Source organism: Oculina patagonica, chromosome 4 (assembly GCF_052425735.1).
Source record: "Oculina patagonica isolate OP01 chromosome 4, crgOcupat, whole genome shotgun sequence".
NCBI classification, from domain to species: domain Eukaryota; kingdom Metazoa; phylum Cnidaria; class Anthozoa; order Scleractinia; family Oculinidae; genus Oculina; species Oculina patagonica.
In genome coordinates, this window is record NC_135761.1 from 33,583,893 (window position 1) to 33,610,737 (window position 26,845).

Here is a 26,845-nt window from a genome sequence, read left to right on the forward strand (position 1 = left end):
TTATTTTCATCTCCAAACTGCGAAAAAAAAATTGCACGAATTACTTTACCTGATTACACCATTGTTTCTAAACGATAGCGGTGTACAAAATGCCAACGATTCTGGCACCGCGTGTGGACGAACTTGGAATAGCAGTGAAGCCTCCAAATGGTTGTACTGGTCACGTGTCTCAGTGTAATCTCCAACAGGCAAAAGAAGCACCGCTCCTTAAAGGTTCCGACTTCTTGGGCTAAACCTCTTAAGCGTCGGCTTTGTCGTTGCACCATTTTTTTCTTAAAGTAATTTGAAGGATCTTTGAAAGTTTGATGACTGCTTGGTTGTGAGTAAAACACGAATGAAAGCTTGACTAAAAAAACGGATCAAACTTTGCAAAAGTACACAGCGCTGATTTCTTCCAAGATCAAGCCTCTGATTGGACGGAAGGTAAACTGTGGTTTCAACCTGCGACCTTGAGAAGAAACAGAGCAAACTTTACAAAAATTAAAATACGCGGCGCTGATTGGTTCCAAGATCAAGCCTCTGATTGGACGGAAGGAAACTCTTCCATTAAGTGTTCTTAGCACCCACATCAAATTTATGAGTTTTATACGATTAAACCTTGATATATCTTACAATTTAGTTCAACCCACCAGTTTCGTGTAGAAACGTTCTTAACATTACTGTACAGACAAAAAAGTGTGACTTACTGCTTACAATTGATCTGCCAGGATATTATCTGGTAGAAGGCTTTGTTATCTTTGTAGAGCCTCATCGTCCATCAGGTGTGCAATTTGTGCGGGTGTGGGGAGGATTTCTTGTGCATTGCTGGTCGTTGTTATTTTCATCCTTAATGGTGAAAAAAAGCAAGAATTAGTTTATCTGATTACACAAACGACAAACAAACATCAATCAGATTATTGCTTGTTTTATGAAAATTGAAACGAATCCTCGTTATTTTGCATATTGATGACCATACACCGTCTCTGTAGCACTTATAAAATTTGAATTTAAGTGTCTTCAAAAAAGTTCAACATAAAGATTCTTACCTTCTGCAGCAGCAAAAAAGTCTTCTTCGTCCGTATCATTTTTATTGTTGACATCAAAGTAATCTGGTAATAATTATCAGAGAAACAGCATTTAGCCAAAACAAAAACCGTATAAACATAAAGACATAATTTTACCAAGTAGAGAACAACGAGACATACCTACCGACAAATTCCTCCTCCTCAAAGTCTTCTGATGGCTCTTTTATGCCTTTTGTGCCATAATCATCAATGTACTGTTGTTTTTTATAGGGCCATTGCCCACCCAAGCTGGCCAACCTGAACTTTCTTGCTTTGTTTTTAGCCAGGTGTTTACGTATTGTGTAAAGAGATCTGTGCTTCGTTGGTATTCCGTCTAGTGCTAAGATTCACAAAAAAGAATGAAAATTTGTTTGTTTACAGATATTTATTTTCATGTTGCCATATATCGTTTATAAGTTTTAACAATAAAAAGAGGAAAACATAGAGAAAACTGTGCTTTTACAAAGTTGCATAATTTGGGCAAAAAAATAGTTTATTTAATCTTGCAAAGTAAAAATTGGTATATTTACAGATGAATAGCATGCAATTACTTCAGTTATTAAATGCAATACAAATCGTGAGTTTGCATTTACAAGACCAATAAAAAATAAAACAAACTGTCAGCATTGTTTGAGACTGACAAGCAAAGTCACCCGACATAATACTGAATCTCAAACAATGCTCACAGTTTGAATTATTGCCACACAACAATTTGTGTGCCGCTATTCGTCTTACTATAAATGCAAACTCGTGTTTTTGTATCGCAATTAACCCCGTTCTGAAGTAAATGCATGCTAGACATCTTGTATGCACATCGGTGTCTGGCTGTCTTGTTTGGCATCTCTACGAGAGAAAAAAATAGGTAAAATTAATAACAAATTAATAATGAACAAAACAGGATTTAAACAATTGGTTTCCTTCAATTAGTTTCTTACCCGATTCAAGCACATCATAAAACTTTCATCTGCCTCTACGTGTTCGTCATTTGGTAGTCTATACGGGCGGGTACAGAAAGGGCACCCCACAGCCCTAATGGATCTCGAACGTTTCCATCTGAAATAAAACCAAATGTAAAGCTAAGCAAATTGTAAACAATGCACTTACAATTAAAATGCAAAGCAAAGCAAAATTAAAACAATGCATTAAACAATTAAAAGAAAAAAAAAGAATGTCCCTTAACTAAAAAAACAAACAGCACGATTTCTTACCTCCTAATGCATTTCTTATGCACTATCGTATCACAACATCGCGTCATTGGTAAGTCTAAATCATCATCCATCCAGATCATGCAAGTGTTCAAAATCTGCAAGATAAATCATATCATTCAGGCCAGTATTTTATCAAAAGAAATGAATTCTATTGAGAAACAATGAGTAACTCCCTCATGGGAAGTATTTCTTTAATTACATAAGTGATGGAATGAATTGCACATTGATTGTCTTTTTTGAAATAACTTTTAATTAAACGTTACCAGAAAACGTTACTCTTAAGGTTACTCTGTTAATATCAGTAGAGGTAACATGAACAGAAAATAATGAATAGGAATGCTTGTTGAGGTAAGTCAACAAGAACGATGCTAAAACGTCGTATTTAGCCTCGACCATGGTATAATTTAATGAAAGATATTGATAAGAATCGTAAAACCTTGCGTAGTCCGGTTGATTCAAGGATAAGGTAGACAGGTTATTTGCTGCTGCCACCCAAGAAATGCGTTAAAGAAGGCTGAAAGTTTGAGGACGTCAGCAACGGTACCGTGTGTGAACATGCTGCGTTTGTAAAAATCACAATGCAGCTGGATCTCCAGCTGCTCCTTGTAGACGAGGTCGTCCGCAGCGGCAAAGTGTTGTTGAGTCGTGCTCGTCATCGTGCCTATGGGATGGGGCGTTGCGTACATGACGCTACCATCTTCTTAGGGTCTCGGACAATTTTCTGCAACAAGCTTTTTTGCTAGGCGCCTTCTAAAAATCTTTGTAAAGAACAAGTCTTACCTCTGGCATTTTGCCTCGACACACTGGGCACGATTTGCTCTCGTTGAGCCACCTCCTCAAACATCTGTGGTGGATTCTTTGTCTGCAACAAGACGTCACCCAGGGTTTTTCCTGCGCGTCGTGGCAAACCACGCACATGTCTCCTAATTTCACTACCACTTCGTCTTCGGTTGTCATCTGAGTTTCTGCTTTGCGTTTCAGGGCCATAGTTGAAATTGTTGAGCGATGAAACATGAAGATGATAAGGGTGACTTTATGTCGCTATGCAAATTCTATGAACTGCAACCTCAGTTCATTTTGCATTTATGTTTTATACTGTGATGGCTTACCTCTCGGGAAATAGTGTTCAACATGCAACGACTGATTGGTCCTTGATTGTTAACAGTTGTGAATTAAAATGCTGCTCATGTGCTGTATTCTGCTGTATTACAGTGGTGCTTTATTCCTCTGTAATGTCTAACAGAAAAGAATCTATCGCTTCTCTGGCTTTTGGTAACACTGGCCGTAATTTCGTTCTTGACCTAAAAAGGGGAAAGATACCAACTTTCTTGATTGCATAAATGTCTTGAACTGAGAAAATCACAAGTGAGCGAAGGCTATAAAACTTTTCCTTACGGTTACAAGAAACCGGTTTAATTTTTTTTGCTTTGTTATTGAAACGGATTTTGTAAATAAAAGAGTTAGCAGCATTTATTGTTGTTATAGTTTTTTTTCCTTACTAAATATGGTTACAACTTTTTTAATTTATTTTAGAAAATGGCTGAAAAAACAAGTAACAGGTTTTCCACTCAAACAACCATAATAATGATTTAAAAAGTTGATAAAAAATGAAAATACTCTGACTTAAGAAAAAACACGTTTTCACTTTCTCTTTCAAAAAAGCAACTACTCCTTAATGTTCTCCTTATGGAGGCTCTCAAACTTCGGTTTGCACCAAAGTGCATATAAGCATCTTTAAAGGAAACTGTAAATCCTGGCGATGCTAATGCTAGTTTTATGAGTTCCATCTCTATTGTGGCAAACGTTTGATCAAAAATACCAAGGTACTGTCACAGTTTGAATTATTGCCCACACAACGATTTGTGTGCCGCTATTCGTCTTACTATAAATGCAAACTTGTGTTTCTGTATCGCATTTAACCCCGTTCTGAAGTAAATGCATGCTAGACATCTTGTATGCACATCGGTGTCTGGATGTCTTGTTTGGCATCTCTACGAAAGAAAAAAATAGGTAAAATTAATAACAAATTAATAATGAACAAAACAGGATTTAAACAATTAGTTTTCTTTCAATTAGCTTCTTACCCGATTTAAGCGCATCATAAAACTTTCATCTGCCTGTACGTGTTCGTCATTTGGTAGTCTATACGAGCGTGTACAGAAAGGGCACCCCACAGCCCTAATGGATCTAGAACGTTTCCATCTGAAATAAAACCAAATGTAAAGCTAAGTGAATTGTAAACAATGCACTTACAATTAAAATGCAAAGCGAAGCAAAATTTAAACAATGCGTTTAACAATTAAAAGAAAAAAAAGAATGTCCCTTAACTAAAAAAAAACAAACAGCGCGCTTTCTTACCTTCTAATGCATTTCTTATGCACTATCGTATCACAACATCGCGTCATTGGTAGGTTGAAATGATCATCCATGCAGATCATCCAAGTGTTCAAAATCTGCAAGACAAATCATATCATTCAGAAACTTTAAAAATACATTAGAAATGCCGAATCATGCACAGAATCTACCATTGTTAAGTGAAGTTAAACAAGAACAAATCAAAACTTAGGTGCGTCAGTTTTAAAAAGTATTTATGTATGGCATTATATTTTTTACATAATTACATAGAAGGAAAGATCAATTATGATTGGGTGAGTTCCATTTCAGCGACAAAACAACCTGTAAAAGCAAAAAAACTTGTTTATTTTCTCAGAAATATTTTGGCGTCCTAGCATGTCAAGAAATGAGTTAATACAAACGTTGCCGTACACAGAGGCCTTTGGGCCAATTAGATGGTACAATTTTGTTAAAGATTAGTGAACGCAACACAACACCAATCGCGGTCCATACGACAGACTCACACCTTAATGAATTGTCCCACGTCATGCCGTAGTCCTCTCTAGCTTGTCATAAAAAACCAGCTCTTCCAAAACAGTGAAAGAATGTTAACAAACCAACTTACGGCCGGGGAGTCCTGAACCATGGCTCTGGGTTTTCCACGTCGACTATTTCAGGACTTTGCTTTGTTTTAGAACTGTGCGTAAATAAGTCAAAAAGAAAGTTTAGATTCGCTTTCTATCAACTCAAGGCTCCAAGAAATCTTTTGTGATCTAAGAAGACAAAACACTTCCACGAACACATCATCAAGTATTGGCGAACTACCAAAAACTGGAGCCAGTTTCCCATCCGGGAGGAATGTAAAACTTCTTGACAAGGACTTTTGGCAAAGCCTATGTCGTACAGTGTATTCTGTCAAGATAACAAAAACCTGCAAAGATAAATGGATGTGTTCACTCATATCGGCACCTCTTTTTTTACGGCAAGTGCTATATCAGTATGGTTCAAATCTTACTTCCTTTACCACCAGGAATGGCCCACGTCATTTTCTGCTCTTTTCACGGAGCTCAAAACGTCCAGTAAAGAGTCGGACACGCGAACCTTAATAACCTGAAAAACACTGAGTTACATTTTAGGATTGAAAAACTATTTGTCCAGTAAACCATAGTTAGTAACCATAAGAAAACGAAGAACGGTAATGATCTTTTAACTTACGATGCTATGAAATCCCAATACAGCACTGGCCATTGCAGTCAACTATATAATGACGGCAGTTCACACACAACTGCTTTTCTGCGGTTTTATTTATTCACACCAGAAACACCAACCGGCTTTCGGCCCAGCTGTCACTTATTATTACTGAATGACATTACTCTTGGAAGTTCCAATGAGCAAATTTAACCTTTTTTAGTAGCATTTTTAGGGAGTTATATTGGAAATGTATTTTGTTAATGGGAATGAAATTAAAATCATAACATAAGCCCTCATTGCAGTGGATATGCCTAAGGCACCTAGGCCTTCCTTCGCATTGGTAAAGTGTATGGACCATAAGACACAACATTGATGTGAATTGCATATAGCAAACACCACACCATGCTGGTCCCCTTCTTATAAAATTACGAAAATTGAAACGGATCCATTCACCCTTTCAGAATGAATAGTGAATAAAATCAAAAACGTTGTCGTAAATCGACAAAGCAAAAATACTGTTTCTGTGATCGGTGGGTGCATAGGTGAAAGTGTCAAAATAAATATAGTTTAAACGAAATAAAGAACGAAATAATTATGTTGTTGAAAATCGTATGTTTGTAAATAAAAATGCACTTTTGACATTGACGAAACTCTTCCATGAAGTGTTCTAAGCACCCACATCAAATTAATTGGATCAAACTGTAAACAAATCATAAAATAACTACGTATAAATTATGAGTTTTACACGATTGATAAAAAAAAAACTTGATATATCTTACAATCTAGTTCAAAAAAAAGTGTGACTTAACGCTTGCAATTGTTCTGCCAGAATATTATCTGGCAGGAGGCTTTGTAGCCTTTGTAGGGCCTCCTCGTCTGTCAGCCCTGCAATTTGTGCGGGCCTGGGTAGGATTTCCCGCTCGTCGTTGTTATTTTCATCTCCAAACTGCGAAAAAAAAATTGCACGAATTACTTTACCTGATTACACCATTGTTTCTAAACAATAGCGGTGTACAAAATGCCAACGATTCTGGCACCGCGTGTGGACGAACTTGGAATAGCAGTGAAGCCTCCAAATGGTTGTACTGGTCACGTGTCTCAGTGTAATCTCCAACAGGCAAAAGAAGCACCGCTCCTTGAAGGTTCCGACTTCTTGGGCTAAACCTCTTAAGCGTCGGCTTTGTCGTTGCACCATTTTTTTCTTAAAGTAATTTGAAGGATCTTTGAAAGTTTGATGACTGCTTGTTTGTGAGTAAAACACGAATGAAAGCTTGACTAAAAAAACGGATCAAACTTTGCAAAAGTACACAGCGCTGATTTGTTCCAAGATCAAGCCTCTGATTGGACGGAAGGTAAACTGTGGTTTCAACCTGCGACCTTGAGAAGAAACAGAGCAAACTTTACAAAAATTAAAATACGCGGCGCTGATTGGTTCCAAGATCAAGCCTCTGATTGGACGGAAGGAAACTAGTAGTAGTATGGGTGGATATGGGCAAATTTATGGATCACTTTCTGATTGGCTAGTGGACCGAAATCCAGTGTTTTGATTGGTGGAATCGTACCACGTGACTTTTTCGCATATCATTTGTTGCGTGGGATAATTTATGCGAACGCGCGTGGATCCGCGCAGAGAACAATGGATGACGTCATAATCGCGCGTGGACCCCACGCGCAATATTAGCCCGTGGGTGGGGAGGGTGGAGGGGGAATGACGTCATAACTAGAGCCCAGGAATTTAAAAGACAGCGCACACTTACAGTATAGGAAGGGCGACCCTTATATTTGTTTCAGGTTAGCTATCTGCTTCCATGTGGGACGCTTCAAAAAAGTGCGCATGCGCACAACAAAAAAGTTCTCGCATGCGCATAACGGATGTTTTTCTTTAGAAACAGTAAGACATATAAATAAATTTAATTTTTATCCTTATTAGATCATATTTGATGAATACGCATGTAAACACGAGCGTTCTTTTCCTAATTTGGTTATGCTTATTTGCTATATGAGTTTAGGACTCTGTAGAGAACCGTTATTATATCCTTAAGCGTTTAAAGAGGGTTAAGGCGAAGCAAAGAATATTACGTCAAGATACGGTTCAATGGCTTCGCTTGACACGTTGAAACCTAACGACAGAATGCGAGCCTGTCTTGTGGTCACCGGTGGCACTCTGGGTACGGGTGACTTTGCAGTTCAGGAAGCTCAGAGATATGGCTGTCATTTTCGTGTCAAGGTACCCTACGATCATTATTTGGCCCGTGCGAAACATAAGGCGCTGATCAACCCTGAATTTTACAGTCAAGAGAAGCTGCGGTATTTTCGCCATGTTGTTGTTCTACAGAGTAGCCTTTTAAACGTGGCCAACGCATTTCTTGAACGTGCAAATCAAGTTCTTAAACGTACGTATCCATGTGTTTTGGAAGCAAGCAACAATGTATTGAGACGCTATTACTGGCTAGTGAAAGATGTGGCTGCAGTTTATGCTTTTGGTGAATTAACTTCCGATAAGAAACAAGTCATAGGAGGCACTGGATTTGCCGTACAAATGGCTTTGGATTGCGATAAGAGCGTGTATGTGTTTTGCCTAAAAGATCAACAATGGTTCGTGTTTTCAACTTATACCATGGCAGAAGAAGGGAATGCTTATCAAAAGGACATGCGGTTTGTCGCAGCTAAAAAACCCCCCACTCTGGCTAATAGCAGTACTTTTGTTGGCCACCGTCTGGATAGATTGAATGTCATTTACAACGAGGTTCAAGCTCTTTTTAAAAGAACATTCATCAGTGATCAGGAACTTGAAAGCGTTTGACAACAATTCGAACAAGTTTGTAGAACACTTCTTTACTTTAATAACTCTTAATTACAAGTGGAACGTAGGCCTCTCCTAGTGAGAAAGCGTCCATAATTCTTGAATCCAGTGTACAATTATTTACACCTTTAATAAAATAACATGTCTTCAGCAAACCAAGTTTACATGCGAACGTAACTTTTTTTCTTAGCGAGTTAATGAACAGAAGATGTTTGTTACATGATTTAAAAAAAGAAAAAGAAAACTTCTTTGACCGCTCGTACAACAGTTATAATAATAATAAAAAAAACTATTACAAATAAATGACTATTGTAGAATTACATGCCAAAAAAAAAAAAAAAAAAAATAAAAAACAGGTTGATAAAAATAAAAATGAAAACAAAAAGAAGAACGAATTATAAATATGGCGGTATCCATACATCGTCTGGCAAACCAAAAAAAACTAAATCAACGGATTGTGAGGTAAAATAATTCCTCAAAAAAAAAGCTTTTTCTAAGAAACGAAAAATGTTTCCGCGGTTTTTAGCAAAATGCTTGAAATTAAATACACGCCGTCCATGCCGCATGGTGATCACGGCGGCATATCCGCGCTTCGTTCTTGTTGCCAGGAACCGATTTCGGTACCAGGGATATTTCTTAAAATACTGGTAATCCCATGGTGTCAACACATAAACCTAGAACATAAGAGTTAAATTAAAGTTTTTAACTAAAATAGAAATCGCCATACAATAATCCGTTCAAATTTAAAAGTAAAAACCTAACCGAGTCAAAGTGTCAAACAAATTACGATTTAGGTCAGGACCTTTGAGACAAAAGCGAAACATAGTGGCACGATTCCGGTGACCATAATTATAGTCAAACTTTTTGTTGGAACACTTATAAGAAACATATTTTTCCTCGGTCTTTGTGATGAGGAGATTGTTTCGGCGTAAAACGCGCTTGAAGTAGACGTAGTCCCAAAGAGTTAAACAAAACATCTACAACATAACAAAACACAGAGAAAAAGATATAAGGAAAAGTACCGAATCGTTTAAACTACGCTGACATGTAAAAAGTAATGTCTGTAATAAAATCAATCTTAAAGGCTGAACTAGTTTGTTGTGTCTTTGTGTTTTTGATCATTCCAGTTTTTGTCTCGTGGCGTTGCGTACATGACGCTACCATCTTCCGAGAGTCTCCGACAATTTTCTGCAAAAAGCTCGTTTGCTAGTCGCCTTCTAAAAATCTTTGTAAGGAATAAGTCTTACCTCGGGCATTTCGCCTCGACACACTGGGCAGGATTTGCTCTGGTCTAGCCACCTTCTCAGGCACCTTCTGTGGATTCTTTGGCCGCAGCACGAGGTCACCCAGGGCTTCTCTTGATCTTCGTGGCAGACCATGCACATGTCTGTCAAACTCACTGAAACCACTTCTTCTTCTTCGCTGCTGATCTGGCTTTCTGCTTTTCGTTTGAGGGCCATTGTGGATCACGATAAGATTCGAACACGAGAAGATAATTAGGGTGACTTGAAGTCGCTGTGCAAGTTGAACTAAGTTGAACTGCAACTTCAACGCATTTCGCATTTTTGTTTTATACTGTGATAGCGTACCTCTCGGGAAATACTGTTCAACGCGTGACGGATGATTGGACGGTTGATTTGAGCCAATCAGCGTCTTAGAAAACGAACCTTACACAAGCATACTGTGAGCTAGAACATCTGACCGGATCGAAAGTTCAGTATGCGGACCGCATAGACAGCAACTTTTAGAAAAGAACCAATCATCATGCAGAAAAAAGAACCAATCACAGACTATTACAGTCTCAGAGTATTGCGTCGCCATGTGCTCAGTCTTCATTCTACCCAGAGCGTCCAGTGAGTGAAGAACTTTTGTTAGCAGTGGATAAGAATTTCCTCTCGCTAAAAGAAACTTCTGTTGGCAAATGTAAGTAGCGATATTTAACGCTAAAAAGATAATGTTTTATCCATGACGCTAACAGTTTCTTTAGAAACTTACGCGCATTTCTACTACATAGTTTGCTTTATAGCGAACGGTTTATGCGTGTTTAAAAAATCGAATCGTGTAAGTTTGTAATGGACTTTGCGTTTTATGCTCGCTTCACGTTCCAATAATTAGGAACTCTTGTCGGCAAATGCAAGTAGCGGTATTTAAGGCTAAAAAGATACTTTGATCATGGCGCTTACCGCAAAAGTTTTTCTTAGATACTTACGTACAGTTTTTTTTTTTTATGCCTGCTAAAATCTCTTTGCTTTTAAATCTGAATCGTTGTAAGTTTGAAATGAACTTTGTGTTTATGCTCGCTTCACGTTCCAATAATTAGGAACTCTTGTCGGCAAATGCAAGTAGCGGTATTTAAGGCTAAAAAGATACTTTGATCATGGCGCTTACCGCAAAAGTTTTTCTTAGATACTTACGTAGTTTTTTTTTTTATGCCTGCTAAAATCTCTTTGCTTTTAAATCTGAATCGTTGTAAGTTTGAAATGAACTTTGTGTTTATGCTCGCTTTACGTTCCAATAATTTGTTTTAAAGAAACTCTTGTCGGCAAATGTAAGTAGAGATATTGTACGCTAAAAAGAAAATGTTTTATCCACGGCGCCTAGCTAAACAGTTTCTTAGAGACAGCGCACACTTACAGTATAGGAAGGGCGACCCTTATATTTGTTTCAGGTTAGCTATCTGCTTCCATGTGGGACGCTTCAAAAAAGTGCGCATGCGCACAACAAAACAAGCTGTTTTCTTTGTTTTCTTGGTTAACTTTTAAAAAATATGCATGCGCACAGCAATAGAGTTAACTAATGTAACTAATGTAAAAAAACACTTCAATCCTGGCGTACTTTTCCAAACACACTTTATTGACACAACCAGCAAATTTAAAGCATTACAATTTCATCCTTTTTTTGGCTTGCATCAACTTCTTAACAATTTTTTCCGTCAGTGTTTTCTGGCCAGGTAGATGTTCAATAGCATTAATCATCTTGGCATCAGCCTTCCATTTGTCTTCTAAGTTGTTAGCTCGACTGTAATCAATGTCGTGCTGTTTTGCAATCTTGTCCAACCGATTAATTCCAGGGTCGCCTCGTTTCAAACGTTTTTGTAATTTAGTTCCGGGTCCCATGTATTGATATCCCGGCCAGTGCAGCTCCCCAAACTGGGATAAAAATTTCTGAAGGTCCAATCCGCGTCCTTTTTGACATCGTTTCTTCCTCCTAGTAATCTTCCCCATCGAGTCGCCGCCTGACTTTGCGTCGGTTATCAAAATCTTCCCAACCAGGAACTGTTCGAAGTCGCTTTACGGCAAAGGGTGTTTTACGTTTTCGTGTTAATGGCTTAGGTTCTGCAGACAAGGTACGTTTCTTTTTACTCAGAGTCTTTTTCTTCTTCTTGGAACTCTTGACTGGACTTGTGGTCGTTTCAACTGCTAGTGGAGAAATAGGTTCTTCTTTTATAGGCACCCGCGTGTTGCGAACCATTTCTTTTAAAATTTTTTCAGTGGCGTTTGTCACCAGTTCATCTTCCTCGTCGTCCTCAAGATTTTCTTCTCCTTGTGACGAGTTCCAAGTTGGGCCTTGTCTAATTTTACGCGTCAATCCTCTCAGTTTCTTGGTGATCGAGTGAATATCTTCTTTTGTGGAATAAGGATCATTCAACACGCGCTGTTTTTTAACGCTACAGTAGCAGCTTTGTTAAGTAAGGCATTTTCACTCAATTCACCCTTGTACCAGGCAACTAAATCAGGCAGTTCTTTAACAGGCACTAGCAACGTGTCTTCCATGATTTCTAGTACAATCCCACACTCTGACAGACTTGATGTAACCCACACCACAATCCGCGGCCTTTCTGTTCCATCATCATCTTGCGACGCTTTTTAATAGAGTGAGACCTCTTGCCTAACTCTTTTAAGACTCGACGGTGTGGTTTTAAACGACGAATCGTCTCTGTGGACACAGGCAATCGTTGTTTCAACAAATTCAACACTATTTCGCCTTCAGCATTTATCTGATCGGAGTTGGCATGGTGAAGTAACTCTTTGCGTTTATGCCCCTGGGCTTCTTGTAGCACTGCTTTCAAAAAGGGTACTTGTCTTGTTATTCGCTTCATTTTTTAGTCGCTTTGTCCAAAGCTTTCTTTACTCCGTAGCCAGCAGCTCCACTGACGGCCCCTGCAGCAATGGCTTTTCCCGCAGCTATAAGCGCTGGAATGAGTAATGGAAACAGTCCTCCTTTCTGCCTCTTTAGCCTCCTAGATCCTTTTCGTCTTCTTGACGTAACTTGTCGCTTGCGTTTGACTCTTTTTTGTTTTGGCATCGCCTTTTAGAAACTTTTTCGCCTTTCTTCCTTCGTTTGGGTTCAGTAGGTAGTGAGTCATTAGGTTTAGAAGCCCTTTTTATACCCTTCTTTTTGGCTTCGTAGCATACCAGCTCACAGGATTCATTTTCAATTTTTAGGCAGTGACTCCACCAGTGTCGATCCTGACTTGGTCGCCAACCAAAATACTCGCAACGAGTGAGTTCAAAATGTTTTTTGGTTTGGTCTTTCTCTTTCTTAGGTTGACTGGGAACATCATATTCGATGCGTGCGTTGACTCGGGGATCCAAAACAGTGAGAGTTACATGACTTTGCTGAGGCTGCTCATTGTCGTCCAAAACAGTAGTTTGAGTCACACAGAAGGCCTCGTTTGATGATGTGCTCATGTTGGTGCGTAGAAACAACTGACTCGGTGTCTTGTAAAGCAAACGCCTTTAAATCTTCTAAACCATGAGAGGCAAACTGATGGGAAAAGAAGTTTTTGGACTGCTTTTGTCTTTTAATTCTTGCTTTTTCTCGAGCCAAAGAGTTGTCAAATGAAATCATGTTTTTTTCCTGTACACATGCGTCCAACCGTCTTCTTTTAAGATGTGACTGTAGAGGCGAGACGTGTCGTCCGAGGCCGGATGCAGGTCCACAACCATGTAGGTAAAAGGCGTTTGAGTGAGTTCTTGGAATTGCTTCAATATATCCTTCCACATGTCCAGAAATGACTGAATCAGCAAATTTTTAAAACCCAATTGATCACGGGGATTTTTAAAGGCAACAATATAGTGTGCGTTTCTGTTAATGGTTTTAGCATATCGACCAGGAGGAAACATGTCTTGTGCCAAGTACAACACAGTCACATTGTTGTGATGAGAATGTTTTGTAAATAAGTCCAGTACACGTTTGTCATTTCCTCCTTCGTCCATTAGATCATCTAAAACAAGAACACCGCCTTTAGGGAACCATTTTTTCAGTTGCGCAAGATCTGGGATGCCTTCGTAAAACGTCACACCCTGTTGCTGCAAAGATTTAAAACCATCTTGCCAAGCACCATAGCAATAACAAATCTTTTCAGGAGGTTGTTGAAATAACTCGTTGGCTTGTTGTAGCAAACGGGTCACAAATACAGTCTTTCCCGAACCTGAAGGACCTACCACGAAAATGCTGGAAGGACAGTAAAACTGAAACATCTTAGAGGTTGTAGGTTATGCGCAGGGTGCAGTCCGTTTATAACTGTTTAGATGTCAAGGTCGAAGTCGTGTTAAGTAGAGTTTTTTTTGTGGTTGGACAATAAAACAACACATTGTCGGTTCAAGTACACAAATATTTTTTATTGCTTTCACATCGTGAGGTCAGTAACAAAATCTCGCTTGTTATCTTGTTGGTACTCCAAGTAACGTAGTTGATGCCATTTGACGTCGTTCTGAATCATGATTTTAACACGCTGTGCTACTCGATGATCATTCAACACATAATCATGCCTAGAAAACTGATTTAAAAAGTCTTGAAACGATTTGCCTTTACTTCGATCTACTAAAAACGCTAAACAATAGTGTCCACAGCTCATCGACTGCAATGCTTGTAAACTCTTGTTGTTAGACTGCACTTGATCCCACTGGTTCTCGATCCAGTGATCAATTCAATACGCACAGTTGTACGACAAAGTTTGTTTAATTTGTTTCAGTTCTCAGACTAAGCATTTGATTTAACGGTTTGAAGTTTGTTGTTGTCGCTATTTCTCGTGCCCGTAATCGTTGTTAGTTTGAATTCAGTTTTTATGTCTCATGCTCGCTTTTCATCGCCGTTTAGCGAAGAGTGTTTACTGCTTCACAGTGAGCATCTGATTTATGGTTTTAGTTTTATTGTTGTTGCTTTTTGATACTAATGTTTTAGCTTCTGACTGCTCGCTTAGTGTTTTTGTTAACTTTGTTCTAAAGAATATATTTGTGAGGGGGAAATGTTTTAACACACACAAGTACTCGCACTGCTTATATTTTTTGCTTCAAAACAGTTACTCGAGAGACTAGCTTTTTAATATAGTTTTCTTTTTTTCGTTTAGCTCACCGCAGTCAAGTTAATTCAAAGGATTCACACTGTAGAAAGCTAACACTTCAGATCTGCGCAGCGATTATCACAAAAAAAAAAAAAACGGGATGAGTGATCTAGATCGTTGTGCATTTTGTCCTAGAGGCAAGTGTTTGCCTCGTCATGAATTCAAATCCAATCGAAAATATGAGGAGATTAGATGTTTTCACATTTATAAGCCTTTAATACCAAGTCTGGTTCAATTTCAACTCACTGGCATCAAGCCTTCTATAGAAAAGGGGCCTTTGTGGTTTCGACTTCGGCGAAATAACAGCAATAAAATGCAATGACTTTTGATTTATGGATGTGTAAAATACATCTTGTCTGTTTTTAAACCTTTAGTAATTTACTTTCATAATAAAAAACCAGATCTTATTTCAAGAATTTTTTTTTTTCGTTCGAAAAAAAAAGCAAACAAACAAACAAAACAATATGACCAGCGTTTAACTTAATTTAACTAAATGTTGTTTCATTTTAGAGTTCAAGTTATAGTTTACCAAATGCAATTCTCTATACTGTTATGAAATAAATTGTTAGAAAGTGGAAAATGAAAAAAAAAAATTGACACTAGCTTATTTGCTTTTTGTGATAAAGTAAGAACAATTTTATGACAGATTAAAAAAAAAACTAAGCCCGAGTAACAAATGATATTTTTTGTACGCTTGATTCATAGTTTGTAAAGATTGCTTTCTGTTTTCTCCACACTCGTGTTGCATAATATTCAATAACCAATCAGAATACAGTCATTCTTATTTTAATTGTATTGCTACTATTATTTATAAAGCCTTCCTTTTCCATAAAAGGCTAAAAAAAAAATAAAAGATGATGCTTTGGCCATATAAGGACATAAATTATTAACCATATAAAAGTATAGCTTTTTTCTGTACGATTCATTTCTACTTTAGCTCAATTAAACTCTAAATGGATTTAAAATGGACGAGGATGATAATATATGTGAAGAGCAGTTGAGTGACAGTTTCTGCGTTGAAGAAGCTGACAACGTTGAACGACAATGTCATTTTCAAGCTAATTGTGGAGCGAACTTAAGTTGTCACGAGCCTGGGGTATTGGAATTTGAATTACAGCCCTATATTAACCAGATCAGTCGACGCCATGGCGTACGCGAGCAACATTTCAACACGCGCATTCAACAACGAGGAGGTTTTATTCCTGCAGAGAACATAACAACTGCCATTCGAGATGGTCTGCATCGAGCTATAGGGCAAGTCTTGCAATTGCTTGAGCCAGGAGACAGTGATCGTGATCGCCTGTACGTAAATTTGGCTTCAAACCGAATCTCAAATAGTTATCATGGTTGGGCAGGTCGTATCGGAACATTTCGACAGAACGGAGCGGGTCTTGATGCTATTGTTCAACGACTACAGAACATGTTGAACAGTAATCAACAATTTGAAATGGATGATTCTTTTCAACTCTCTATTACTCGTGCAAGAGCAGCTCCCCAGGGACGAGGCAAGCCTGAACAGGTCAAGGCAGGGCATCAGAACATTCAATCGTTGCGCATAAACAAACGAAGTATTATTCAAATTAAAAACCATGATAACCTCTGTTGCGCAAGAGCCATTGTCACTGCAAAGGCCAAAGTAGAGCAGCACCCCCAGTACAGTTCATTTCGTCATGGTGGGAAAATTCAAGAGAGAGCGGCGCAAGAACTCCACGAAGAGGCTGGAGTACCGTTAGGTCCTTGCGGCTATGAAGAATTAAAGGCTTTTGCGCAAACTAATAGTTTGAAAGACTATGAATTGTTAATGGTGGACAGTCGATTAAATTACCGAGTCACATCCTTTTCATCCGATTCAAGCGACAAAAGGATCATTCTTCTTTATGGCGGTGAACATTATGACGTGATCACAAGTTTGCCTGGAGTGTTTACAAGCAGTTATTTCTGTTATAAATGTCATAAACCGTACAAGTGCCTAAATCAACACAAATGTAGTAAAGCTGTCCTGTGCCGATGCTGCTTGCAAGAGGGCTGTCCTGATTTTCTCCTAGCACTACAACGTCGTCAACAAGCCAGCATTCCTTGCGCCGCCTGCAACCGCCTGTTTTTTGGTACCACCTGCTTTGAAGCCCATCGTTTTAAAAATTATCAAAACAAAGCAGAACCTGTCCTGAGTAAAACCATCTGTGGTACAAGACGTCGATGTCGCACTTGTCACAAATTGAACGTGGGATGGGAGGAAATTAAGGAGCATGTCTGCTATTTCGATGAATGTCCGTCGTGTAAAAAAACCGTGGATCTGCGCGATCACAAGTGTTTCATTCAGCGATTAAAGACTCCCGCTGAACAGCTGGAAGAAGCAAATGAAAAACGCAAGAAGAGGAAACGAGGACGTTCTAAAAACAAATCTCGCAAAAGGGGAACGGCTTCCCATGACCCTGAGCCAGAAAGTAATGAAGATTACCAGGAAAGACCCCCGATTCTCGTGTTCTTTGACATTGAATCGATGCAATCAAAAGAGCAACATGAACCCAATTTGCTGATTGCCCAGAGGGAAGATGAAGACACCATGTATCGATTTGAAGGACCAGATTGTGTGAAACAGTTTTTGGAATGGTTGGAGACTCTCACTGAGAAAGGAGAACAGCCTCTAACTGTAATAGCCCATAATTTTCAGGGATATGATTCGCACTTCTGTTTGAAAGAGTATCGGAAGCAAGGTCGTATTGTAGAGCGTATTCTCAATGGAGCCAAAGTTCTGCAGTTGACTGTGAACGTGATTCGTTTTATAGACAGTCTGTTCTTTTTTCAAATGCCCCTCTCGGCGTTTCCCAAGACGTTTGGGATAACAGAATTGAAGAAGGGTCATTTTCCACATTTGTTCAATACACCAGAACATCAAGAGTACGTGGGAGAAATGCCTGCCATAGATTACTACACACCACAGCACATGTCAGTTAAGGGGCGAAGAGAATTTCAAGAGTGGTACGATAGACAGAAGCAGAAGAATCAACCGTTTGATTTTCGACAAGAACTAAGAGCTTATTGTGAATCTGATGTTAAGCTCTTGAAAGAAGGTTGTTTGACATTCAAGACTTTGTTTGAGAAGATTTCTGGGTTTGATCCATTCACAAAGATGACGATTGCCTCTGCCTGCAATGCAGATTTCCGCATGAACAGAATGATCGAAGGCTCTTTGGCCAATGAACCGCTGATGGGTTGGCGTTGTCAAATGAACCAGTCTCATGTTGCATTGGAGTGGCTCTACTGGGAAGAGGAGCAACTAAGAAGAGCAGAACGTGCAGCTATGAGCGAAGAAGACCTTATGGCTGAGGATTTGATGACTCTGGCTTATCCTGAAGATTTTCCGACCGTTCGAAGTGACAGAATCCAACACACTAGAAACCAGGGGGAGTTCTTGGTTCCAAACACACGCTACCACGTAGACGGATATGATGCAGTCACCGGGACGCTGTATGAATTTCATGGGTGCTATTACCATTCTTGTCCTGATTGCTTTCCACACCGGGAAGAAATTCACTCCCGTCACATTGGTGTGACAATGCGCGATGTGTATCAAAGAACCCTGAAGAAGATGGTTTACCTTGAGAGACAAGGGTATGTAGTCAAGCAGATGTGGGAGTGTTCCTGGAAACGAATGAAACAAGAGAATGAAGAGATAGCTGATTTTGTCCGATGTCTTGACTTACAGCCACCGTTACAGCCTCGAGATGCTTTCTTTGGGGGTCGCACAAACGCTATCAAGCTTTACCATCAGGTGGAAGAGGGCGAAGAAATCCGCTACATTGATTTTACCAGCCTGTACCCCTTTGTCAACAAAACCAAAGAGTATCCTGTCGGACATCCCATATTCATTAGCAGTCCTTCCATGGACGATTGGTCCCAGTACTTTGGCCTTGTCCGTTGCACTCTGTTACCCCCGTACAACCTTTATCATCCTGTGCTTCCCTATCGCTGTCAAGGCAAGCTGGTGTTTCCCCTTTGCAAAACCTGCGCTGAAGCCGAAATGGTGAAACCTCTAGTAGAGCGCTCGTATTGGTGTCGTCACTCCCCGCAAGAAAGGCAACTCACAGGTACGTGGTGCACTCCGGAAGTTCAAAAGGCCTTAGAAATGGGGTACGAGATGGTGCAGCTGCATGAGATCTGGCACTTTGAAAAAAATCACGTGACCTCTTCAAAAATTACGTGAACACCTGGCTGAAAATCAAGCAGGAAGCAAGCGGGTGGCCAGAACATGTTGGAAACGACGAAGCCAAACGCCAACAGTACTTGAGGGATTACTATGAGCGCGAGGGGATCCAGTTGGAATACCACAAGATACATTACAACCCTGGTCTGAGAGCTTTGGCAAAAATGATGCTAAACAGTTTCTGGGGCAAGTTTGTACAGCGCCCTAACAAAACACAAGTACGTCAGTTCAGTGATCCAGTTGAGTTTCACAGACACTTGGAAACAGATGCGTATGAGGTGCAACAAGTGTCCGTTCTCAGCGACGATATCGTAGAAGTCCAATACAAACACAACGAGAATGATGTGCCACTGTCACCCAACCTGAACATCTTCGTTGCTTGCTTCACAACTTGTCATGCACGTTTGCACTTGTACGAGAGCTTACAGAAACTCAAAGAACGAGTTCTGTACATGGACACTGACTCTCTCATTTACTTGCACAGACCTAGCCAGTACAACCCATCTCTTGGGGACTACTTAAGAGACTTCACCAACGAACTTGATCCAGGAGACTACATCACTGAGTTTGCAAGCGCGGGTGCCAAAAACTATGGATATCTTACAAAGAATGGTAAGAAAGAATGCAAAGTGAGAGGGTTCAAGTTGAACTGTGAGGGACAACAACAGTTAAACTACGATGCACTTCGCGAAAACGTAGTGAAAGAAATTCAACAACCCCTAGCCAAACCACGCGAACATCAAATTATCAACAGTTTCCACATTGTGCGCGACGCCAAGACGTCAGACGTATTCACCTTTCCACAATACAAGTCTTACAAGATTGTGTTTGACAAAAGAGTTGTCGACCCTGTCACGTTCCAGTCTTTTCCTTACGGCTACGCGGGTGCAAATTAAGTACACCTAAAACGGTTATAAAAACGCTAGCTCCGTGTTCACAAGCGTCAGTTGTCATCATGAAACCATCCAAGGAACGCCTCATGCAATGGATTTTTGCTCAAATGGGCAACGAAGGGCACAGACTTGTCTATGACGTAATATCTTCAGAAACATTTAAGAAGAAATGTCCAAAACAAATGTTTGAAGCTCTGAATGAAGTGTGTAACGGACACCTCGACCCTTTTCATTTTATGTTTTATTATGAATGTTTGAGACAAGGGTTATCTCCAGAGCTGTTTGGAACTTACCGAGACTGGCTGTTTCGAGAACACCACCGTCACATTCCTTCGTGGTTTTGTTTGCTACGTATGATGTTAAATCTATTGCTGACAATGTGTATGGTATAAAAGGAGCTACCTTTGCACAAACCTGTCGCAGTTTACACACGGTCATGATGCAGTTACTTGAAAACGTGAAACTAGGAAAGGAACTCAAAGAGAGTGAGTGGAAAAGGTTATGGACATTAGCTGTCATGTACAAAATGAAAGCAAAGACAGACACTGTCATTGTCACAGATGCTTCTGTGTATTCCAATCAACATGTCCAGTACCGAACCCTCCTGTACGACACTGTGTTTGATTTATTGGCTACGAAAGCTATACAGTTTGACCAAGTGTTGACACAATTTCAAGATCTGACGTGTCTTTACGGAATAGCAAAGCCTACGTTTACAACAGATGATTTTCAGTTTTGTTTTAAAGTTTTGAAAAACAGCTCAGATTGTTTAGAGCTCTACGTCATGTTGTTTGGTTGTTCCATGGATACGAGAGGAATCTTTGTGTACGAACACTTGAATTTTACCCACGATCAAATGGATCACCTGATGGGGTTGGACCGGAGCATGGAACTCAAAGGCATTGACATGGTTCATTAGATTAACCTTATTTGGACATCGCGTCGTTCTTTGTTCAAGGATCTGCCCGAACATGCCACCTACAGACCTATTATATGGACAGAGATTCGTTCTTTTGTTAAAATTGATTTTTACCTTATTTGGAAATGGCGTCGCGTCGTTTTTTCTGCCTGAGTAAACTGGTCCAATCCAAATACAGAAACATTGTGGCATTGTTTGACTTGTTATTTAGTGCGTGTTCAAAATCAAGATTATTCAGTTGTTCGACTACACTCTGTCAACGTCTTGGAAAGAAGATACCATGTCGGTCTCTCAAGAAAACATCTCTCATGACTGCTTTAATCATCATCCCGGTCTTCCAACCAAACATGTGAAAAAGAACAAAAGCAAGAAAGCTAAAAAGCGTGCACCAGAAGAGACACCGGCTACCCCTTTACAACTAAACCAAATGGTACGTGTTGAAGAAGTGCTAGAGGAAGGCGAAATCGCAGCCATTCCAGAGGGAGAATATGATCCAGATAAGGCCTTAGCAGAACTCAGTCAACACCTACAAGATCAAAAAAGGGAACAACAGGAAGAACCTCGTACAAAATACGAGACTCCAGTTGATATGTTTGGTTTCCAGTCAGAAGATGAATACCCAGTTGATGACATACACAGGTTGGCAAAGGCGTTGCCAGACGAGTTGTTGGAAGCCCCACAGTTTTGTTGTCCTGTTCATCAAACAACATTGAAACACTTTACGTCTCAACAGGGAGACAATTACCTACGCTGCAACGACCTCAACTGTGTGGTGTTTTGCTCAGAGGATGATGCAGAGACCTACCTTAATGCCCTACACGATTTGCACTACAGCATCAGAGTTCTGCTTTCCAGCACCTTGTTGAAAAGAAAGAGTCTGTCCCTTCGTCTCAGCCACAGCCAAGACAACCCAGGACGCCTATACCTAACCAGTCGTGATCCTAGTGTCAAGTTTTTCCAATGGGGAGATGAGCTGTTGAGCGACGATAACCGTCTTTGGTTATATGACGAGAAGCTTAAAGCCAACCCCCCGTATCGTGTCAAGGACATCAGGCAGTACTGTAACCCACAAATGAAGTTCAAGGCACCAATCAAGTTCACTCCAGTAAAGCGCCGTCTGGAAGCCAATCGCCAAGCTTACTATGGCAAGCTGAACCAGCCACCACAGAAACGGTCCAAATGGGGAAGAGGGTTTATCATGACGGATACCGGCAACAAAATTGCCAGCCCTCCCGAGTTTCGTGGTTTTGTGTACACCCCTGAGCTCGATGGTTTGTGGGAAAAAATGAAAGTCCAAGGACCACCTTACGATTTTAAGTTGCTAAAAAAGCAATACCAAGGATTGATGAAAGACAGAGACATGTATTGGCAACCAATGCATTAAATCGTCCTTTTCTTATAGTGTAGAGTTTTCTGTAACGAAATTCAACCTTTTGTTTGGTCTTTGTCAATAAAACTATAAAAAGAGTGTTTAACTTTGTGTGCGTGTGATTGTTTGCTTCATGGGTTTGACAAGTCAATATGAGAATCCTGCTTCCGAGGGGAGTTTAGGAGGAGTTCAACGTTTTGCCCAAGCCCAGCGTATTAAACCCAAAGACGCTCAAGAGACTTTGCAAAAAATACTTAGTTATACTCTGCATAAGCCTCGACGTAAGAAGTTTCCAACCTTGCCTGTGGTAGTCTATGCAATCGATTCTCAGTGGTGCGCAGACTTGATAGAGGTCCAAACATTAAAAAGATGGAACAAAGGAACAAGATATCTTTTGACGGTAATTGATGTTTTGTCAAAACATGCCTGGGTTCAGCCCATGCGAGATAAAACAGGTAAAAGTGTCGTGTTAGCCTTTCAGAAGATTTTCAAGGGTGGACGTCAACCACAACGACTTCAAACAGATGCGGGTAAAGAATTTTATAATAAGGTGTTTCAAGCATTTTTGAAAAAGAAAAACATTCATCATTTTAGCACGCATGGGGATACCAAATCAAGCGTATCGGAGCGATTCAACAGGACTCTAAAAGATAGGAAGTACCGATGGTTTACAGCTAGTAATCAACTGTGTTACACAAATGTATTGCAAGACTTGGTGAAAAGCTATAACAACTCTAAGCATCGCAGTATTGGCATGACCCCAAACCAAGTCACTGCAAAAAATGAGAAACGAGTCTGGCTCAATTTGTACGGCAAAAAATTGAAAGAGTGGAAGAAACCTAAGCTTAAAGTGGGTGACCGCGTCCGACTCAACAAGAAACATCGTCCGTTTAAAAAAAGTTATCTCCCTGGCTGGACAGAGGAAGTGTTTTTGATTCGCGAAGCTAAACCAGGACCCGTGGCAACGTACAAAGTGAGCGAATATGACGAAACACCAATAGAAGGTACGTTTTACGAACAAGACGTACAAAAAGTGACAGTACCAGACCAAGCCTTGTTCCGCATCGAAAAAGTACTTAAGAGAACCAAAGACAAGGTATATGTTCACTGGAGCGGCTGGCCGGCAAAGTACAGAACGTGGTTGAACAAGAAAGATTTGGTGAAACTATGAGTTTCTATCTGACTTTACCTAGTCACAGTAACAAAGCAGAATTTTCCACCAATGCCAACAATTCGTTCAAGATTCGTCTTCCTCAACCCTTAATTCTCCATGGATCTGGCTGGAGCGTTGGACTTGTTTCCGTGTCGTTACCTGACATACAAGTCGAGCTGTTGATGGATCAAACGTATGGTAATCCACTGGTAGTGACCCGTATAGGTGAATACACCTCGTCCCCAAAAGTGTTGGATTATTCACTGGAAGCGATGGTGAACTGGAATCAAATAGATTCAACTGTACGAGATAGTCAACTGTTCATGGGTTCTCTCTTTGACAAAATTATGACAAGTATGGTGGAATCTTATTCGGGTGGAAAATATTCCGTCTACGAAAACAAACGGCTCTATCCCGATTTTGTGTGGGTAGAAAAATACCATCAATGGCAACTTAAAGTGTTGTACCAAGACGTCCATTCCAAACTTTTGGGCAAGCTATTTCTCAAACTCAATCTAAAGTTGGCCAAGCTGGCGAAATGGGTGACAGATACTGGTCCAGACAAGTACAAACTGGGACCCAACCTACGCTACGAATTTTTCCCTGACAACGCTCATCCTATGGCCTCTTTATGGGTCGTCGAGAACGACGAATTACAACTTAGCAATTTTTGCAATTGGGTGTTTCTCAACACACAAACCTGTCTTAATGATCTCTTCAGCCATCCTCAAAGGACGTTACAAGTTTACTCCAATGTTGGAGAAAGCCACGTTGTCGGCAACCAAGTCACAGATCTGTTGCGGGAGATTCAATACAAAGTCAAGGGTCGGGGGAGTGTGTATTTTGAGCCACTTCACATTCAATACGTAAACGTACGTCAAACTCATTACGATGTCATTGAAACGCAAATTGCTGAAACCAGCGGATCTCTGGCGAAGTTAGGTTCTGGCAATACCATTGTAACCCTACATTTCAAGCAAGTCTGAGAGTATAAAACCAGGACAGTAATTCTTTTTGCAAAACAGTGTAGCTCATCATGCGCGGTGGAAGTTTAACTCGTTTTCGTCCAGACCCCGTACAGAACGGAAGGGGTCTCGGAGGTCAAGTAGCCAGTACCGTGTTCGAAATCTTAAAAGGGGGACTCTCTGAAGGATTTCAAGGTTTAAAGCAATCTCACAGTCTAGAAGATTTACGAACCAAGCCACTGCAAGGCTTTAAAAGGGGAGCCACACGAGCAGTGAAGAGAAAATTAGCTCAAGCAGCACTGAAAGAAGGAGGCAGACAGTTGGTCAAACGAGCCAGAAAAGTCGCAGCCAAGCAGGTCAAGAAACGAGCACCTAAGATTGTAAGGGATTTGTTTGACACAGTATGATTGTTTATTCGAGACCAAGACGTATGCGCGGAGACAAGGGTCCCAAGTATCGAATGCGTGGTGGTGGAATAGATCCTTTTCTGCTGGAAGCACTCCGGACACGATATAAAAGTGTGAACACTCGCAGGCCACGACACAGACGACGACGCAAACGTTAAGGATGCATGCCTCAGTAACGCACCCCCGTTCTCGAAAAATGATAAACCCTGCTTTGCAAGTGTTTCAAGTGCCACCTACAGACACGAGCATTGATGGTTATCGTATGATTACCATGTATCCCATCAACACAGGAATCAACCCCATGGAATTTGTGGTGCCAGCCGTTGACGAATATGTGGATTTGAGTCGTAGTTACTTTACTATGAAACTATCCTTGAAAAAATCCAATGGCGGCAACATTGTAACCGGGACCAATCTTTGGCCTGTACCTAACTTGGCCCACAGTCTAATCAAACAAGTCACAGTGAACTTAAATGGAGTCTTGATAAGTCATCAAACTGACACGTATGCCTACAAAGCTTTCCTTGAAACCCTGCTCAACTATGATAAGCAAGAAGCTGAGACGATTCTCAAACCTCAAGGATGGTATCAAGCTATAGATTTTCCAGAACAGTGGACCGCTAACAACATCGATACGACCAGCAACACAGGCGCAGGTCATACTGATTATCAAGCTCTAACAGCCAATCACAAGTCAGCCCTGGCCCTCGCAAAAGCCGAAAAAGCGAATTACGTTGAGGGAAAAGAGCACTGCCTGATCTTCCAACCACACCATGAAGCCTTTCAAATGGGAAAAGTATTGGTACCTGATGTGGAGATTAAAATCCGCTTTTTCTTCAATTCAGCGGATTTTTTCATGAATGGGGTGGCTGAGAGGGGACGATTGGATCAAGATGACATCAAAATCACCTTTCATCTCTGCCAGCTCCGACTGAGCGATTCCATCTACAAAGAGTTGAGTGTCACCCGTCACAACAAAAGACAGCTTGCCTCTTACCCAGTAGTGCGTAGCGAGATCCGTGTGTTTTCACATCCCGCCAACATACTAGAATTTGACGAGGGGAATTTGTTTCACGGCAAAGTCCCAGATCGTTTAATTGTAGGACTGTTACATAACAAAGCATTCAATGGAACAGTGGATTACCACCCTTTCGCCTTTCAAAAGTTTGGAGTGAAAAGCATTAGACAGTCTGTACGCAGAGAGGAATACCCGTATGAGACCCTGGAGTTAAACTATAACAACGGAGACAAAGATCTGGCTGGTTATTTTCGTTTTCTCCAGGCAAGTGGGGCTTGGGGCAAAAAGCAACCCAGTATGATCGCGTTTAGTGAATGGGGTCATAGGAAAAATTGTACTCTGTTCATGTTTGACAACGTGGCCAACGGGCTTGCTGACAGCCCTAACCTGAACCCAAGGCAAGAAGGAGATGTCAGAATCATTATTCAGTTTGGAGCTCCAACCGATCACGTTATAAATGTTGTGATGTATGCTGAGTTTGAAAATACTCTTGAAGTGGATCCTAACGGGGCAGTACTCTACGACGTGTACCGCCGTTAAAAGAGAAGATGGAGTTTGTCGCCTTTACCAATGTGCAGCTAGAACATTTGGCAAGACATCATCCCAACCTGGGACCGTACTTTGTAGGAGTGTTTCCAGCAGACCGCTTACCCCTCGTGAAAACAAGGACACCCCAAGCTTACATTGTAAACACCGATCCCGAGGGTGAACCAGGCATGCATTGGCTCGCTTTTTGGACGTATGACGGGACCTGTGAAGTATTGGATAGTTATGGCCTAGGCTATGAATTTTATGGTCAAGGAGACATTGAATACGCACAATTCAATACTACTACTACTGAAACTCTTCCATTAAGTGTTCTTAGCACCCACATCAAATTTATATGAGTTTTATACGATTAAAACTTGATATATCTTACAATTTAGTTCAACCCACCAGTTTCGTGTAGAAACGTTCTTAACATTACTGTACAGACAAAAAAGTGTGACTTA

The 26,845-nt window shown here is 40.4% G+C and overlaps 2 protein-coding genes across 2 annotated transcripts; both read left to right on the top strand.

The window, feature by feature from the left end:
- Positions 1-15,889: 15,889 nt before the first annotated feature.
- On the top strand, positions 15,890-20,025 carry LOC144648356 (uncharacterized). The gene is made up of 2 exons (XM_078507940.1): positions 15,890-19,066; positions 19,153-20,025. Exons 1-2 carry the CDS (start codon positions 15,890-15,892, stop codon positions 20,023-20,025), a joined length of 4,050 nt encoding a protein of 1,349 aa, XP_078364066.1.
- A 5,006-nt stretch (positions 20,026-25,031) lies between these two features.
- On the top strand, positions 25,032-26,393 carry LOC144648357 (uncharacterized protein F54H12.2-like). The gene has a single exon (XM_078507941.1). It carries the CDS (start codon positions 25,032-25,034, stop codon positions 26,391-26,393), a length of 1,362 nt encoding a protein of 453 aa, XP_078364067.1.
- The last annotated feature ends 452 nt before the right edge of the window (positions 26,394-26,845 follow it).